We start from the raw sequence: 18,671 nt of genomic DNA, 5'->3' as shown, positions 1-18,671 counted from the left end.
TAGTACTGCATCACCCATTAGAGCACTTTGCTCTCAGACTGCAGGCTTACTCATGCTTCCTAGAGTTTTTTAAAGTAGAACTGAAGGCAGAGCCTTCAGCTTTCAGGCCCCTCTTCTGTGGAACCGGCTTCCAGTTTGGATTCGGCACTGTCTATACTTTTAAGATTAGGCTTAAAACTTTCCGTTTTGCTAAAGCTGGATCAGGTAACCTTGAATCTTCCCTTAGTTATGCTGCAGTAGGTCTAAGCTGCTGGGGGATTCCCATGATGCATTGAGTATTTCTTCAACAGTCACTTTTTCCACTCACTATGTGTTTATACACCTCTATGCATTTAATCATTAGTTATTGTGCATCTCTGGCTCTCTTCCACAGGATGTCTTTTGTCATGTCTTCCTCCCTTCTCCCCACCTGGTCGCAGTCCTGCTCTTATATTTGGTTTTTTTCCTTATGTTTCTTGTATTTTGCACACCTCTGTTGCTTGTGTAGTGTGCACACAAGAATTTCACTCACATGCGCTGTACCAGTGTACCAGAACATGTGATGTGACAATAAAAGTGATTTGATTTGATTTGAAGATGGCCACCGCTCACTGACCTTGGGTCTGCATGAGGTTTGTTCCTGTTAAAAGGGAGTTTTTCCTTCACACTGTCGCCAAAGCGCTTGCTCATAGGGGGTCCTGTGATTGTTGGGATTTTCTCTGTTGTATTATTGTAGGGTCTATCTTACAATATAAAGCACCTTGAGGCAGCTGTTATTGTGATTTGGCACTGTATAAATAAAAGTAAATTGAATTGAACTTTACACTGGAAAATGATGCAAAATGACACAGAAGGAATTGGGGTTAGAAAATGAGCGTGGTATCAAAATGTTGGTAAAACTGAGATTTTTGATATGTTATAAATTATCACACTTTGTGATATGAAACTTGAAAAAAACAAAAGTTTGTTATGTTAAATGTTACAGTTTTCTCTAGTGAATTAGCAAAAAACAGATAAAACATCCAGGGTTATAATGCTTGCACCTGTTATTCTGTGTCAGACATTTAATGGTGCAGTACTGCTACTGAAAATATGAGATATCCATTGATAACCAGATCGGATTGGATCCGATCTGGTTATGTATTGTGGACAACCCACAATACAGGTGACAGCTGTTGGCCTCCTTTCACAAGGTTATCTGTTAGAAGATTAAACCTCAGCCATGTTCTTTGTGTCATGGGCTGGGTCTGTGACCCAGTGTTTGAGTTCTTATATGTATCTTTTGTATTCATTTGTGCCCTAGTTTAGCTCACCTAGTTAATTTCTAGATTGCTGTTTAGTCTTGTTCCTTAGTTGTTTATGTCATCTCCCCTGTACTAAGTCTCCCTGGTTCATGTGTCATGTCTGCGTGGTTATGTTTAGTTCATGTCATGTCTAATCTCCATGTTTCCTGTTTTACTTTGAAAGTCTGTATTCGATGTCAGTGTATTTATTTTCGCCTCTCCTGTCCTGTCGTTAGGTTCATGTGTGTCAGCTGTGCTCCCATGTGTGGCCACTTCCCCTGATCATCCCTCATGTGTATTTAGTCTCTGTGTTTCATGTAGTCTGTGTCGCGTCGTCTGTGTTTCCACCCTCCATGTTGGCACAGCCAGTCTTAGTATTCATAGTTATGGTTTCCTGTGTCTTCATAGTTTTTCCTAGTTTTACTTTCCCAGTTTAGTCATAGTTTAGTTTGTCACTGCGTTTCTGCCTTATCTGCACTCCTTGTCACCAGCCACAATAAAGGCTCGCTTTCAGTTAAGTTTACTCCAGTCTACTCTCGTGTGTTCGCACCTGGGTCCACCACACACACCACCGCACGGTCTGCCTCCTCAGATCGTGACACTTTGAGCTTTTAAGCCACTCATCTAGTCACAAGCTAATGAAATCAAGTGGTATTTCTATATGCCAGTTATCTAGTCATCTTATATTATACAAGTCTGCGTCTACTATACAGGTCTCAAAATGCAAAATGAATCATCCATAATATCTGGATGTATCACAGGAAGAAAGTGCAAAACAGAAGAAAATTATTCACCTAAATAGTTCTTTAAAGAAGGTTTTATACATTAGGCAAATACCAAGAGATCCCAGACATCCTATATCATGACATGAACAAATTATACAGGACTGTAGACATGCACTAAATGTTACCAGAACAAAACAAAACAAAACTATAGTATCAGCTACAGAAGGTGTTTAGGTCCTTGCTTAGTGACCAGTGCATACTGTCACGTCACTGCCAAGTCAGAACAAAAATGTATGGCTCTCACAACATTAAACTGACAAATCTTATCATAAACAAATATTGTATAGTATGAATCCAGCACACTCTAGACCTAACATACCTTTAAACTGCAGTCAAATTCTCTGCACGCATAAGCAAAAAGCTGCTTAATCAGGTCTAATCTGCACTATTGGAATTTGTTTTCCTCACAATACAAAGATGGCTCAGTTGTTTGTCCTCCATTACTGCTTCTCCAGCTCTGGTTGTGCAAATATCCTCTAGTGAACCATGCACAATCTGTGATTGAACAGCTATGGCCTTTTTCCTCTTAATAACCAAGTGCATGACTATCAGTACCTACTTGATGACACTGTCTGAAAGCCTATTGTCCCTACTTTTAACGGGCAGTTTCCGTTTTTTCTGACACGCAGCATTTGGCAATTGAAGTGGTTAAACACTTTTGACTCCTGGTTTTGTCTGGGAGTGGTTATATGAACTTGCTTTATGGGTAATCCAGTCTACAGGCTGTAATACACTGGGTGGCTCCACTGACCTGACAGATTGTCATCTTACATGTATATTACACTCAAAAACAGACCAATTCTTTATGGTTTGAGAACCGTACTTGAACTATGTGGGACCTGATGTCTAACTACAAGGTTTTTCTTGAGTTCTCATGCTGTATATTATTACTGGGACCCCAGGTATTGTTAGTATGGATCTGAACTGGTGTTCTGTGTTCAGTTTGCTTGTTTTTGTTTTGTTTTTATTGCTGTGAACTGTACACCATATTATATTATTTAATTAAGGGTTGTTTGTGAAAATTAAAATTAATAAAAATATTGTTTTTTAAAAAAAAGATAGACCTGAACAACAAGATACAATGAAAGTAACATATTTTCAAATTAAAGTGTAATTAACTGAATAAAGGAAACATCTCACACATTTTCATAGCATGCAGGGTTTAAATGTCAACAAAGATGTCAGGACTATGGTGGATTTGAAAGCTAGTCAAAGTTTAGGAACCAAAGCATACATATGATCCTACTGACCACTTGATCTCATTAGTAAAACATTTAAAAAACACATCTTTTACCTAACCATATTACATTTTTTAATATTAATTAAAATTATTAAATATTATAAAATATTGTGTGAATAAACCAAAAAGTTGAAAAACCTGTGGGATAAATACACTACACTGCCAAAAGTATTCACTTACCTGCCTTAACACTCGTACGAACTTGATTGACATCCCATTCTTAACCCATACGGTTTAATACAATGTCGCCTCACTCTTTGCACCCATAAGACTTTCAACTCTTCTGGAAAGTCTTTCCACAGGGTTTAGGGGTGTATTTTCAGGGATTTTTGACCATTCTTACAAAAGTGCATTTGTGAATTTAGATGGATCAGAAGGTGTGGTTCACAGCTCTAATTCATTCCAAAGGTGGTTTTATCAGGTCAGGAGTCTGTGAAGGCCAGTCAAATTCTTCCACACCAAAGTTGCTCTTTATGTCTTTATGGACCTTGCTTTATGCATTGGTGTGCAGTCATGTTGAAACAGGGATGACCCCTTCTTGTTTCAACATGTTTCCACAAAGTTGGGAGCATGAAAATGTCTTTGGATGCTGAAGCATTATGAGTTCCTTTCACTGCACCTAAGAGGCAGAGACCAACTCCTGAAAAACAACCACACATCATAATCCCCCCTCCACCAAATTTTAGACTTGGCACAAAGCAGACAAGTTCTCCTGGCAACCACCAAACCCAGACTCATCCATTGGATTTCTGAACAGAGAAGCATGATTTGTCACTACAGAGAACACGTCTTAGTGGTGGCATGCTCTATACCACTGCACCCAATGGTTTGCATTGTGCTTGGTGATGTAAGGCTTGGATGCAGCCACTCACTCATAGAGACCCATTCCACAAAGCTCTCCATGCACGGTTCTTCAATTTGAAGGCCACAAGAAGTTTGGAGGACTGTAGGGATTAAGTTTGCAGATAGCTGGTGACCTCTGCGCACTATGCGCCTCAGCTTCCTGCTCTGTGATTTTATGTGGCCTTCCACGATATAGTATATGTTTGCCTCCAAAAAACCTACAACTTTGTTTTCCCATTTAAGCATAAATTCATAGTTCTTGGAGACTGAGTTCAGCTGTTAATGCAGCCTTAAATTGACCCAATACAAAAATTATATAATTAAAAAAAACATATTTATTAACAAAGGAAAAACTTACAAGACGACCCTATTGAAGGTGTTATATAGGAAGAACACCGCAGTATGTGTAGGAATAACCGTGAAGCATCTGCCTGTGTGCAAAATGTTATTCAACTTTCGCAGTCTGCATTACACGAATAAAGTAGTTTACACTGTCACTTATCTAGAAACCAGGAAACCACCGACAGATTCCAGCCTGAACTTGCTTACACACTCAAACTTCTCGCCTCAAGACCTCATTTCACAATTGACTCGACGTCCCACATCACCCGTTACCCAATCAAGTCGTTTACGCGTGGGGCGGGAGCTGCTGCAACCAATCGGAGTTCAAAAGAGAAGCGCGTTGTAGTCGCCCTGTCGAGTGAACTCGCCTGGATGAAGCTTCGACGATAAAAACCGAGCCGTCATGTTTTCGTCCCTCCCTCTCTGCCTCTGTCCGTCGGCCAGGCTGCCGCTTCTCTCAACCTTACCGGAACGTAACACCACAAAACAACCATGTCTGAGAAAGTCCCCTACAAAGTTGGTCAGTGTCAATGTTTATTTTTTCTGCCGTACTTGTATATCAAGTTAAGCTAAGCACGTTCGCGGTTAGTTAGCTAGTAATGCGTTAAGTTTGCAGGTTGGGTAACGGTTCCCATAGGCGTTTAATTTAGTATAGAAGCCAACCGTATACCGAAATAAATGTTTTATATGCCTTAGACTATTTTTTTTTTACTTATCCCAGACTTTGCAGAGCTTTCTGGACTCTATTACTGCTAACTTGCTAGCATGTGGTGAAACGTGTTATGTTATTACCGCAGTTTAGCAAGCTGTCCAGTTAATTTGTTGGTGTTTCTTAGTCATTTTAGCAGTAAACTTTTAGATTTCCTTTTCCCGGTATGTGAATAAAGCATACTTTGATTCATTTCTGAGAATGAATCGACATGTAACAGCCATACTTGCATCGGGCATGGGCTGCTCCGTGAACAGAAAGCTCACCCAAAGCCTCTGGGAGTTGTAGTCTATCAGTGGAACCGTAGTCGCTAAGAACCCTTGGCTCAAGCTGTGTTTGTAAACTGCACCTCCCGTGATGACTTGCGCTTCACCGCCAGTTTCTGCGTGAGTGACAAGAACAGGCATAGACAATGCTGCACTGAATGCGACTTGCAAACTAGTAACGGAAGCACTACACGTGGTGTTTGCCTAATGTTGATGTCAGGCCTCTCTATTGGAATACAGGTTTTTTGTTTGTTTGTTTTGATAGTTTTGTTCCCGAATTAGACGTGGTTCTCAGTCACAATTTGCTATAAATGAGCTGTTAATAAATTTGAACTGTGCTTCTATGTCTGCCATGAAAATGGACAATTGGTCTATTGAAATGCACCAAATGTGAACCACACCTGTCGTGGATGATATTCTGCAGCTGACTAGAAACAGAAGCTGTTAGGCAATGTCCCGCTAATTGATAGGCATGAGACGAAGTCCGCATGCAATCCAAGGGTCAAGAGTTTTAACACAATAGCCGAATCTGTTAATTTGTGATATAATAATATATGCAATAACACTCATTTACTACAAGTACAATTACAAATGGTTAATCAGTAGTTAACTACAAGCATTTAATCAGTACTGTCTTTTGTATTGTACACTGCCTTCCCAAGTGCTGCTTGATTACAAAAAAAATCATAACCACAGTCATTGTGGTCAGTAATTATATATAAATAACAATTCTTTTACAAACATACATTAAGTTTGGAGGAATGGTAAGTTTAATAAACGTATGAAAGAAGAAATGCACGTTTTAAGTTATTTCCTTGAACTACTAATTATAATTAAACAGAAAAAAATAGATTCATGACCTTTATGGGGAAGCCATTGTCAAGTAAAAAGGTGTATTCATAGTTGAAACAACGAATTGTTGCAAAACTAGTTTTTGTGTTGTAGTATTCAAAATTAATGTATTGTTTATATTTGAAGTTAAAATGTGATTTATTGCACAGCCCTAACCAGAAGGCTATTGTAGTGGGTCGGCAGCTATGATTACAGTAACAAGCCAAAGCAGCATGTTTCTGAGAGCAAGGCTGGTAGTGCTGCCTTATGTTATTAAATTATTATGACAGTGGTCAGAAAATGTATTTATAGATCTGGAATTTTTGCTGTGTATTTAAGTCTAAAACTAAAAGCAAGAAAAATTAGGTGTATCAATAAGGTCTTAACTAGTGGTAGGTTTCAAATATGCAGATGGCATTGTAGGGAAAACAAATCAGTGAACTTAATTTTAATGCCACTTGGCCATCATTGTTGTTGTCCCTCACACATTTTACACACTTAAAAATTTAGTTGCTTTCTTAATGGTAAAAGCAACAAATAATAATAAAAAAAACCTCCAAAAGCCAAAGATTTAATTTACTGTTGTCTGTGGCAAAGACATGTATCAGATTCTGTGTAAGAAGTGCTCCACTTTTGAATAACCTCATTGTTGAATCCTAATATTTATGCATTGAGTTGTCAGAAATCATATTTATTTTACATGTAATGTACATGACATGACACATTCTACTCTTTGTAGGAATGGTTTGATATTAATATAGGCACATGGTTGTTCTGAAAGTGCACTTCATACAAAGCAACAAGAGGCTGAAGTGCTAACAAAGAAACAGGATTAAGAACAAACAGACTTTTTGTAGATTTACGTGCTCTCTGTAAAGATCTGGCTTACTTGGCTCATTCCAATTTGAAAAGGATAATCACACTTCCCTATTGCATGCTGTTCATGACATGATTTTATTTCCTCAGTGTGGCCAACTTGTGCAACAGCAGCTGTTATGAAAATGAAAGAAGGGAGTGTAGAGACAAACTGTCAAAAGTGCAAATCTGTTATGTCACAGCTGTGGTCATGTGAATTCTCCACCTACAACAAGATTATTAGAAAAGAAGATTATACAATTTTATATAAGAAATCTGTGCAGACAAAACTGGGTATGCACAGGGTGTTAAACTTGCACACAATTTTGCTAGTATTTTGGACAGTACAATTAAAACTATTAGATTTGCCTTTTTGAGACTTGTAAAACTGCAGTTTAAAACATAACAGAGTTGCTGATTTGCAAAACCACATCCTGATGATGTGGTTTTAGGCATTTACCCCCCCCCCCCCCCCCCCCCCAAACTAGTTCTTTTTGAAAAATGGAACACTCCAGACAAATAATGTATGAATGTTATGAGTGTCTTTTATTTTTTATTTATTTATGTTAACAGGCATTTTGCTTAAAGAAAAACACTCAAGTTTTAAACTTTTGGACTTGAATAAACAGACCAAGTCTGATGCATATATGAGGCTTTACCTGACAAAAAAACATCCACCTGAGAATGCCAGACCAGAGAACAAGCTTATTGCATTAATCAGTTTTATCTTTGTACTCCTTTTGACAACCTGCGGTCTCTTTTCTAGCTGACATCAGCCTGGCTGAATGGGGACGTAAGGCCATCGACATGGCAGAGAACGAGATGCCTGGCCTCATGAAGATGAGGGAGATGTACGGTCAGTCCAAACCTCTAAAGGGAGCCCGTATCGCCGGCTGCCTCCACATGACCCTGCAGACTGCTGTTCTCATCGAGACCCTCACTGCCCTCGGAGCTGAGGTGACATTTAAAAGCTGCCTTTTAGTATTTATTTATCAAGAGAGCTTCCAGTAACTTCGCCTACATTGTGCGAGGGCACATATGCCCTCTTACTTTCTGCATTTAGACATAGTAATGTCTTTTTGAGAACAAACTGTAGGTCCCTTTAAAGTTGATGCATATAGATCTGTCAAAATCCTTTATGTTGTTTTTCGATAAGACTGTGCAGACCCTCCAGACAACTACAGTAGAGGACACATTAATTGATTCATTTATTGGTACAACCCATCTGGAGTCTGGCTTTTCTCCCCCTCTGTGTGCCTCAAGGCCGTGGTATCTTGTTATCATGTTGGTTTTATCTCTCTGACCACAACTGGTCTTGTCCTGCAAGACCCTGCACCCTGAGACCTAGCAGAGAACAAATAACAATCTCCCCTCCCCCCCCTTTTTTTTTCTTCTTCCCTGAATTGGTTTTACTCTGTCTGCATTGGTGGTGACTTGACTTACAGTCAACTTTGCATATTTAAAACTGTTAGTAAGGGTATTGAACTGTAGATGGCAGCATTGAGTGACATTTGTTCATAAGGTAATAGCCTTAAGGTTTATTTCTAACAACTTGACTTCAGGAAAAATCATGTTTTGTGTGCACAAAAAACCTACCCTGATTTATTATGTAATGTTACATTATGAAAGGGTGAATGTGATGATTGGAAAATCTCAAGTTAAAAATCAACGAATGCTGCTAAAGTTTATCTAGATGTGCTGAATGATTTTCTCACCAGGCGTCATTGCATGTCATTGTGACTGATTTACTGCCCCTTGAGGCGTTGCAGCCCAACTGTTAGTGTTGCAGCTGTGTCATAAGGTGGCAGAGAGAGACTGGTGGTAGTTTACACTGAGACTCTAAAACACATTGGGGACTCAGGGTTATTCCCACCGACAGTTGAGTACACAGTGTGCTGTAGCTTGCTTTAGTTGGACTTTGGTTTCCGTTATCTACACATTTCTGTCCAAGTAAGAATCCTGCCAGAAAACCAGTTAAATGCACTCAAAGCCAGCAAGCTGTTATTTATTAACATGTCACTTTACACGTTGTTTATAAAATCAATTAGCACAGAGGTTCATCAACAGCTAGGTTACCTGGGTTCATGTAAATATTTATTTCATAGATTGTGGTGATTTCCTGTTTAGTGTGTGTGATTGTAGCTTCATTTGTTTGTGCCTAAACTGACCCAGATTCTTCCTCCTCAGGTTCAGTGGTCGAGCTGTAACATTTTCTCTACTCAGGATCACGCTGCTGCTGCCATCGCCAAGGCTGGCATTCCAGGTAACACACACTGACAAGTTGAAATGAATTGGATAATTAGTCTCAGAACTGACTCATTTTCTGCAAGCATTCTTAAATCTTAGATTTTTTTAAATCTTGGAAGTGACAGTTAGGAGGAAGTACATGCTCTTAAGAGCTTTCCAAAGCACCATGTGTTGTTTTAAATACATGACAAAACTGCCAGGACTTTTTAATATACACACCTGAATTTTAGAAATAAAGCACGTTACTAAATATATCTCTGTCCATCTGTAGTATATGCCTGGAAGGGTGAGACAGATGAGGAGTATGTGTGGTGCATTGAACAGACCCTGTACTTCAAAGATGGTCAGCCCCTCAACATGATCCTGGATGATGGAGGAGACCTCACCAACCTGGTCCACACAAAGTACCCTAAATTGCTGGCAGGTTGGTTTTATGCACCTACACTCACGGTGTAAAATGAAGCTGCTATTGTTATTCTTAAGAAATCTTGCATGAATCAATCTTTCTTTGAGCTTTTGGCCACTGCATACAGCAGCTGCGACACATTATTTTAATAATATGAACACTGATGGGTTTTTTTTTTTTGGTTTTTTTAAGCATTTTTATTTTTCATGCAAGTTTTCCAAGCTCTTAAGTTCTTCATGTAGAACTCCCTTGGACTTGTTTGCTCGTGGTATAACAATAGTTTTGCTCTTGGTATTGTGCAAGACTTGTTTCCAGTCAATGATCCATTATCTTAAGTGTAGTGGGAAAATGCTAAAACGGGAAGGGGGGGGGCTCAAGCTCTTTTTGCACTTTAATGCACGTAGTTTTACTGCCCCTTGAGGCGTTGCAGCCCAACTGTTAGTGTTGCAGCTGTGTCATAAGGTGGCAGAGAGAGACTGGTGGTAGTTTACACTGAGACTCTAAAACACATTGGAACTCAGAGTTATTCCCACCGACAGTTTCACATAAAGGTGTACTGCATGACCAAACATCCTGTTAAAATCCAGCTGTCATGTATATACAGAATAATAGTGGCTTTACAACTAAAGAACTGAGAGAGGTACTTTTACCCTCAAAGTCCCAATAATGTTCTATTTGTTGTTTGTGAACATTTTTCTTCATTGTGTGTTCATTTTTCACCACAGTAAAAAAATCCTGCACTTCTATGGTAAAACATAAAGGAAAATATGTCTTTCATTCCTGCTGGTGGGATTTGAAGATGCAAAAAAGACTACTGGTCACTTGATATATGACCTTTCAAGATGAGTTTATGGTATCTTTCACTAGTTTCAGGTCTTGTTTTAAAACGGCATTAGGTTAATGAACCTAATGTTCTTTCAAAGTGTGAATCCCTTCTGACTGATTGTATTGTTTTTGTATAACCACGCAGTGTCCTTAATTTCTCAGTGATAGCCAGCAGTTGCTTATGGTTATGGCCAAAATTCTCAAAAAAATCTGTAAACTATGTACAGGGTACACCAAACCACTTAGAGGTTAGTTATTATGTACATTATTTGTTACTGTTCTTTTGTGGCTTGAAAACATCTATAATAAGTCTAGTGCATGACCAGTTGTGGTCATGATTTATTCGTCACGGTCAAAGTTTATATAAAGTTCCAGGTTTTTAAGCAATTTTGTATTTCTAGGTATCCGTGGCGTGTCGGAGGAGACCACTACAGGTGTCCACAACCTGTACAAGATGTTGAAAAAGAGCGAACTGAAGATCCCTGCCATCAACGTCAATGACTCTGTCACCAAGGTGAGCAATCCTGAGCTTTTTAATCTCCAGCCTATCATGTATAAAAATATAAACATCCCTCCTAGTGGACTTATTCATTCATGCAAATATAAATATGTTAAGTAGTTTATAAATATGCTTGATTGAATTGGTCTGTAAAATGTGTGACCTTGTGAATATTTATCTGGTGATCTATTTTTCTCCATCCTATAGATTTGAAGATAATGGAGTAGTTGTAAAATATTATGTTTATGAGGTGAATTACTTTGTATACAGTAATGATATGGCTAATTGAATGAGTTTGAACTAGATTTTCAGTTAATAACACCAGCCTGTCAGCTTGTATTCTTCTGCCTCATTTCAGTCTGGAACAGCCTCTTTATTCCATGTAATAACATTGTTTCCCACCCACAGAGTAAGTTCGACAACCTGTACGGCTGCAGGGAGAGTCTGATCGATGGTATCAAGCGAGCCACAGATGTGATGATTGCTGGTAAAGTTGCAGTGGTGGCAGGTTACGGTGATGTGGGTAAAGGCTGTGTCCAGGCTCTGCGAGGATTCGGCGCTCGTGTCATCGTCACTGAGATTGACCCCATCAATGCCCTTCAGGCTGCTATGGAAGGTAGATGAGGATGACAAAACTGTGCAGTACTTAAATAATGGGAGCAATCATTTTTAAGCTGTTGGGAAACTTGCATATTATATGTGTTTCCTTTAAAATAAACAGGTTTCTGTAATTGAAACGGTGCTTTTCTCCTCTGTCTTGCAGGTTATGAGGTTACAACCATGGATGAGGCCTGTAAGGAAGGAAACATCTTTGTCACCACCACTGGCTGTGAAGACATAATCATGGGACAGTATGTTTGACCAACTCTCGTGTCTTTCAAACAGTTTAATTGTTTTTGAGTTTTCTTACACATTTAAAAAGTGGCTTATAAGTCAATGTGTTTACCTTCAGCCACTTTGAGCAAATGAAAGACGACTCCATTGTTTGTAATATTGGACACTTTGACTGTGAGATTGATGTCAGCTGGCTCAACAAAAATGCTGCTGAGAAGATCAGTGTCAAGCCTCAGGTAAGAACAATGACAGCTACTTAAAGATTCTAGAGAATTCTGTGTTTTTGGTTATAGAGTATATACTAAAATGTATATTAAGATGGCATTACTGTTAATAGGATGTTGGTGAATGTTGAAGTGTTCTGTATTCTGTTGCTTTGTGTGTTAGTCATGAGGGGGGTGGCCAAAATAGTTCTCCACATGGAAAACAAGCACACAAACAAACAAACAAACAAACAAACAAACAAACAAACAAACAAACAAACAAACAAACAAACCCCAATATGAGTTAGGTTTTTTTTTGTTTTTTTTTTACTGCCCCTTGAGGCGTTACAGTCCAACTGTTGGTGTTGCAGCTGTGTCATAAGGTGGCAGAAAGAAACTGGTGGTGGTTTACACTGAGACTCTAAAACACATTGGGGACTCAGAGTTATTCCCACCAACAGCTTAACATAAGATGTACTGCAGCTGTCATTTTTTTAATCACCCTGATACATGTGTAGTTGTAGGAGCTGGCTAAATATTCAGGTAAAGCCTAAGCGAGGACAGGGAGAGGTTACACAACACAAAGGATGAGCAGATGTCTCCTGCTATGTCTAAACTGTCCCTGCACAGCTGCTGATTCTCCTCCGACTCCTCAGGTTGATCGCTATCGTTTGAAGAACGGTCGTCACGTCATTGTCCTGGCAGAGGGCAGGCTGGTTAACCTGGGCTGTGCCATGGGACACCCATCATTTGTCATGAGCAACTCCTTCACCAATCAGGTACTAAGGCTGAGTCAGCGATGCTACAGAAAAAAATTATTATGTATGCTGTAAACTTTCATCTGTAACACTAGAATTCTATTAACATTTGGAACTTTGAAACAAAGTCTTTGAAACAAAGTGATAACATTATAATTGTTTTGTAGTCTTTATTAAATCCAAGTTCTCTACTGTAGGTGCTGGCTCAGATTGAGTTGTGGACAAACACTGCGAAGTACCCTCTGGGAGTCTACTTCCTGCCTAAGAAGGTCAGAACATACACTGTGATAATACTGCTTAAGCTTATGCAGCACTTGCATTGTATCTGGTTTGTACTTTGTTGGACATGAATAGGAAATGTCAGATATTTACTTAAACTAGAATCTTCTTTTTTTTTTTTCTTAAGTCAAATTTCTTTAGATGTGTAAAGACATTGATTTTCAAACAGAATTTATTTTTATTTATTTATTTTTTTGAGTGAAGAGCAATTTTATATACCTTTATTCAGTAATTTATTATATCTTAAGATGTGATCAAAAATTACCTCTGGGACTAAATAACCACTGCAAGAAAATTATCTCTTCTGAAATTCTAAGTTTCTGCTTGTTAATATTTTCAGGCAGACATTAAAGCATGAAGGATAAATGCAAAAACCCCCAAAACTGAATAGGCAAAAAAGAAAAATAACTGGAATCTTTATTTAACATGTTTTTGCTCATTTATTCTTTATTTGTGTGCCTGTAGCTGGATGAGGAGGTGGCAGCTGCCCACCTGGATAAACTGGGAGTGAAGCTTACCAAGCTGACAGAAAAGCAGGCCAAGTACCTGGGCCTGCCCACCGAGGGGCCCTTCAAACCGGACCACTATCGTTATTAAGCTCCCCTGCAAGTCTGGGGAAGAACAGAAGAAAGAGGAAGAGGTGTGGCCAGAATGGTGTTGGTGTTTGGTGGGTGGGAGCACTTGAACCATGTTGCACTCTGGGTGCTGTGTTTGGTTTTAGGCTGGACAATAGCTCAGTGATTCAGGGATACAGAGACATTTTTCTTCCCCTCAGCCTGTAAATGAAATGCTAAAGACATTAATTCACAAGTTGCATCTGGCAATCCATTTGGTGATGCTGACGTTTGAAAACGGTACCCTTAACGGTAGCTTCTGCTAACTAGCGAGCGTTGAACGACTCGCCTCTGGTTGAAGCTAGACTTTAGGTGGATGCCATTCTACCACCAAAGCTTCCATCAGTAGCTTTAAATGGTTAGTTTTTTTTAAAAGAATAAATAGATGAAGCTGTGGAAGCTTTTTTTTTTTTTTTTAATCTCGTCTTATTCTGCTCTGACACACCAACACACGCCAAACTCTTCGGCTATCTCTCCTCTTTCTCGCCCATACTCTTCCGAAACGCCATCAAGTGCTACTGCTGTTAAAGAGAATTTCTCTTGCTGGTTGTCATTCCCTCTCTGTTTATGGAATAAAACAAATCCTCATGCTTTTCTATCTAAACTCTTCTCTCTGTCTCATAGCGGCTCAAGGTGGAACATGATGGGACAGGTTTTTCTCCCGCATCTTAAGCCAGGCAAATGTTTGGCCTAATTCCAGTGTGTTCACACTAATAATGACATGTGTTAGCACTTAATTGAAAACTGCACTCAAGCTGTCTTAACAAAACTGGGATCGGTCCTGAAGCGATAACCACTCATCCAGACTAATCACTGAAGTCAAGAGGCAAGCCGCAGCCAAAGTAATCAAAGTACCACCAAAGCACGTAACGTTTTTGCCTGATTTAGGAGTCCTTTTGATGCCTCATTTTCTTCCTTTTGATGTAATTAATGTAATTCAACTCGAAGGGACAAAGTGTTTGCAGTGCCCCACCTTCTCAACTCTTTTCGTTACGCACTATGTCCAGTTAGGTTCTTGCAATGCTGGGTGTAAATGGATCACGGTGAAGGTGAAGTGCCCGTCTTTTCCCCTCAACGGTTAAAGCCTCAATGCAGGCTTTACCTGCTTGTAAGTGGATTAATGTTGAAACTGCCAAGTGACGATTAAAAAAACAAAAAGGAAAAACATGCCGACTCTGAATTCTTTCTCCTCGTATGGTTGTAAGGTGATGCATCTCTCTGGAGGGGGGACTTTTTATATTGGGTTGAAAGGTCGGGTCAAGAAAACATTTGGCTGAAACACCCGATGGCTTGTTCGTTGCCTGTTTTAAATTGATATTAAGCCTTTTTCATAACCTTATCTGTGTTTAATATTGCAGCTATGACAAAGCAGGTTCTAACCATAACAAAGTTCTTAGTTTAATCCATGCTGTGATCTTTCACTAAACTGAAACAAACCTTTAGGGTTATTCTTGGCTCATTCAGAGTCAGGAGGGTTACCACACACAAGCGCGATTGATTGATATACAGTAAAAGCAACAAGTCCTTTTTGCCTTATTTGACAAGTACATTTTTCACTCTGGCCAACTGATAGCCTACTGTATTACCATGTTTGAGTAGAGCAGCAGATAATTAAAAAATTCTTCACTTGTGTGTGTATATTACAGTCCTGAGGATTTTTCATAGGGTTGCTAAAAAATTCCCAAATGAAGATAAAACTGTCCTCCTACCATTGTCTGGTATAACTCCGGTCCATATTTCTAGGGTCTTAGCAGATAAATTGCTTGTGACCTAAATGAGGTTTAAATAAATTTTTAGTTGTATGGCATAAATACTGTGATAATCTTTCCTAACAGGTTGGCAGGAATGACCAGTTAAAAAAATAAATGAACGATAAATTCAAGCCTCATAGTTAAAGCAATCCACGTCCCGACGCAGCTCATTGCCCCGAGCACAGCTAAACCACAGGCATTCGCTCTAAAATTTTCAAATTTGCTTACAGGCTAAAGGGGCGACCTGGGGTGTGGGTGTCCAACCCCAAAAAATGAGTGTAGTTAGGAGTCACACAAGGAGGCCTGATCCCCTTACCTGGGAAAAATGTCTTCTGCATCATTTTAAATATATGTAATGTGTTGAATATAATAACCAGTGACAGCTCTTGTGCTAATCACATATCTGAAACACTTTTAAGTGATAGAAAAACCCCTCCCCTTTCAACTGCTTCAGTGCCTGTCATTCTCTAGGTCCTTTACTTTTTAAAGGTGAATTTGCAGAATGCAATAGTGCCTAGTCTGACAGCTGTGGTTGGCTCCACTATCTTGTTGGTAAATCTTTTGTTCCTGCTAGTAATGGACATCATTGCAGAGCAGTTGTTTTATATTATAACATGATGAATTTTTGGAAAAGACACTGTGTGCTCTGGCCTCACAGTCCAAACATGCTCCCTACCAGCTGAAAATCCAGATAAGATCGTCTGCTGTACAAGTCCTCAAGACATCAGTCACAATGTTTATATATAAAAAAAAAAGACTATAAAATTGAGTTAGCTGACACAACACAAGCCAGATGTCAGATCAGCAGACCTAATGCAGATTTAATATGGCGTTATTTTTGTGCCACTATTCTGAGCGCACGTAAAAAAAAAAATGCAGGTGCAAGTGTTGCATTTTGAGGAGAAATTTATTTTGAGCAAAGAAAAGCTGAGTGAACAAAATTCATTGCGTGCGGAATGAATTCAGTTTATTTTGTGACCCAGAAAGAGAAATATTTCAAACTCCGCCACTGCCTCGTTTGAGTTTTGGACGAAATGGATTCTGGGATATTGCATTTCGTCATTTCGAGCTGATTGGAGACAAGAACAGCCAATCAGATTTTTTTTTTGCATCCAAGTCTGTGATTGGCTGGTTTTGTGGCACAAATATAACGGTGTACAGAAAGAGCTGAACGCGCATGGGCAGAAATGTTGAGAGCGAGCAACACATTGCAAGCAAGCGCAAATGCAAAAACTGAGCGAGAGAGGCTGCTATTGTGTGTGTGTGGATAATAGCAAACACTGAAATACATTTTTTGCACCCAGCAATGATTTTTGTTCACTCAAATTTAGCTTTTCGTCGCTCAAATTAAAATTCTCCTCAAAATGCAACACTTGCACCTGCAATTTTTTTTTTACTTGCGCTCAGAATAATGGCACAAAAATAACGCCATAATTTAAGTACTTAAATCATTTTCAGAGTCACTTGACTGATTGGATTAAAAAAAAAAATCAAGAGGCAGGATAAAAGGACCTTAAGGTGACTGTTGGGGCAAACGGGGATGAAGGAAGCTCAACATGTATAATGTCAGTCTGCTGTTTTGAATGTCTCCTGAGGTTTCACCTGATCTGCTTTAAAAAAAAAAAGAAGTTCTCCAGTGGCGTGGAAGAGCTCATTTAAATCTGTTTTATGGAGACCTCAATCTCTCTCGAGGCCAAATTGTGACACAAGATAACACATGACTTGAGATATTATTGGAATAGACTGTTCTGAAAACACGAGCTTGGACTGATAAAACACACAGCAGTAAGAGACACTAAAGCCCTCTCCAAAGTAAACCTCACATTAAGAATTCAGTGTGTATGAAACGGTTTATACGTTTTATTCAGTTGAACCAAAAGCGACCATATTCGGGGTAAATAGCTGATCTAAGTTTACAGCTAATGCCTGCATGTTGCCTCCAAGGGTGCGATGCACATATGTATACCTGTTAATTGGTACGAATAACAGTCTGGTAAAATGCCAGAATTTCACTTAACCAAAACTGAAGCATAAACGTCCTGTGTGGTCTGTACCTTACAGGAGGCCAGAGTATTTGGCAGATAACTCCATGAAAATGCTCTAAAGATGCCAACAACACATATATGGTGGAGAGTTCCAGTTCAATGATTTAAATTAGGGAAAGTGGAGCACTTCAGAAGCACTAATGAGGACGGCTATCCCCTGGGTCAATGCACAAAGCACCCTTTACTTCTGATATGCTTATTCTACTTTTATTGCATGGTTGGATATTTTTACTATTCTTTTTTTTATCCTGTTGTATAGTTGCAAGTATCTGTACTTCCTGGGTAACAAATGTATATGTTGCTCTTCTACTAAGTGGTATTTGATAGATTAACAATAAAGTATTTTATATACACCCACCAGCTGTCACGCTTCATGTGAGACTAAAGACCAGTTTTACCCATTGTCCCTCATCCCACACATTGAAACAATGTCCCACATTTTGATTTGCTCTACTTTTCAATACTTTTATAACATCTGGCTTTAATCCAACAGTTGTGAAGAAAGCCAGGAAAGCTTTCATCGCAGGTTAACCAGTTGTTGCCAATGTTATGACCAGCAGGGGAAATTCACCACAAAGTCACAAGCTCTGCAAATTCTAACACAAAGAAAAAGGAAATGTAGCGACATCAAAGAATTGTAAACTGTTTACAACTGGGTGATTCGACTGAAAGACGATTCCCAAAGCATTTGTGGTCTTAAAGAGATGTACAGATGCATCCCTTCTGAAGCCCAAATATTATTACCAGATAGAATAAAAGCTTTAATAACACTTAGCAGATTTAACAGTTGCTGGTACAGAAAAAGAGCAGAAATAATTGGAAGAAGACATACCCACAAGAATAAATGCTTTCCTTTAATGCTTATTGTGTTATATTGTTGAGATGGTAAGGGCTTTAATTGTTGCTCAAATGAAATAAGCTTTAGTTCAGGTTTGCATGTGTTTATTTTATTATTGTTATTTTAGCGTTTAGCACCTACATTTTTTTTAGCTACTAACCTGATTTCACCAGCAGGTGGCAGTGTAAGTACTCTATAACATGTTAAATAAATATAAATTCACCTTTGGAAATGTTGGT

The 18,671-nt window shown here is 39.0% G+C and overlaps 1 protein-coding gene and 3 non-coding genes across 4 annotated transcripts; all 4 read left to right on the top strand.

The window, feature by feature from the left end:
• The first annotated feature begins 4,833 nt into the window (after positions 1-4,833).
• Positions 4,834-14,965, top strand: ahcy (adenosylhomocysteinase). The gene is made up of 11 exons (XM_004548840.6): positions 4,834-4,992; positions 7,900-8,090; positions 9,321-9,396; positions 9,652-9,804; positions 11,013-11,125; positions 11,519-11,726; positions 11,874-11,961; positions 12,063-12,180; positions 12,804-12,926; positions 13,103-13,174; positions 13,650-14,965. Exons 1-11 carry the CDS (start codon positions 4,965-4,967, stop codon positions 13,779-13,781), a joined length of 1,302 nt encoding a protein of 433 aa, XP_004548897.1. The 5' UTR covers positions 4,834-4,964; the 3' UTR covers positions 13,782-14,965.
• Positions 8,881-9,013, top strand: LOC111501499 (small nucleolar RNA SNORA17). The gene has a single exon (XR_002721522.1). It is a non-coding gene; the product is annotated as a small nucleolar RNA SNORA17 (small nucleolar RNA).
• LOC111501500 (small nucleolar RNA SNORA17) lies at positions 10,195-10,326 on the top strand. Its single transcript, XR_002721523.1, has one exon. It is a non-coding gene; the product is annotated as a small nucleolar RNA SNORA17 (small nucleolar RNA).
• LOC111501498 (small nucleolar RNA SNORA17) lies at positions 12,477-12,609 on the top strand. Its single transcript, XR_002721521.1, has one exon. It is a non-coding gene; the product is annotated as a small nucleolar RNA SNORA17 (small nucleolar RNA).
• Positions 14,966-18,671: the final 3,706 nt, after the last annotated feature.

The sequence above is a fragment of the Maylandia zebra genome, linkage group LG5 (genome assembly GCF_041146795.1).
Source record: "Maylandia zebra isolate NMK-2024a linkage group LG5, Mzebra_GT3a, whole genome shotgun sequence".
NCBI classification, from domain to species: Eukaryota; Metazoa; Chordata; class Actinopteri; order Cichliformes; family Cichlidae; genus Maylandia; species Maylandia zebra.
The sequence above is the reverse complement of the archived record's forward strand: the minus strand, read 5'-3'. Positions and strand labels throughout refer to the sequence as shown.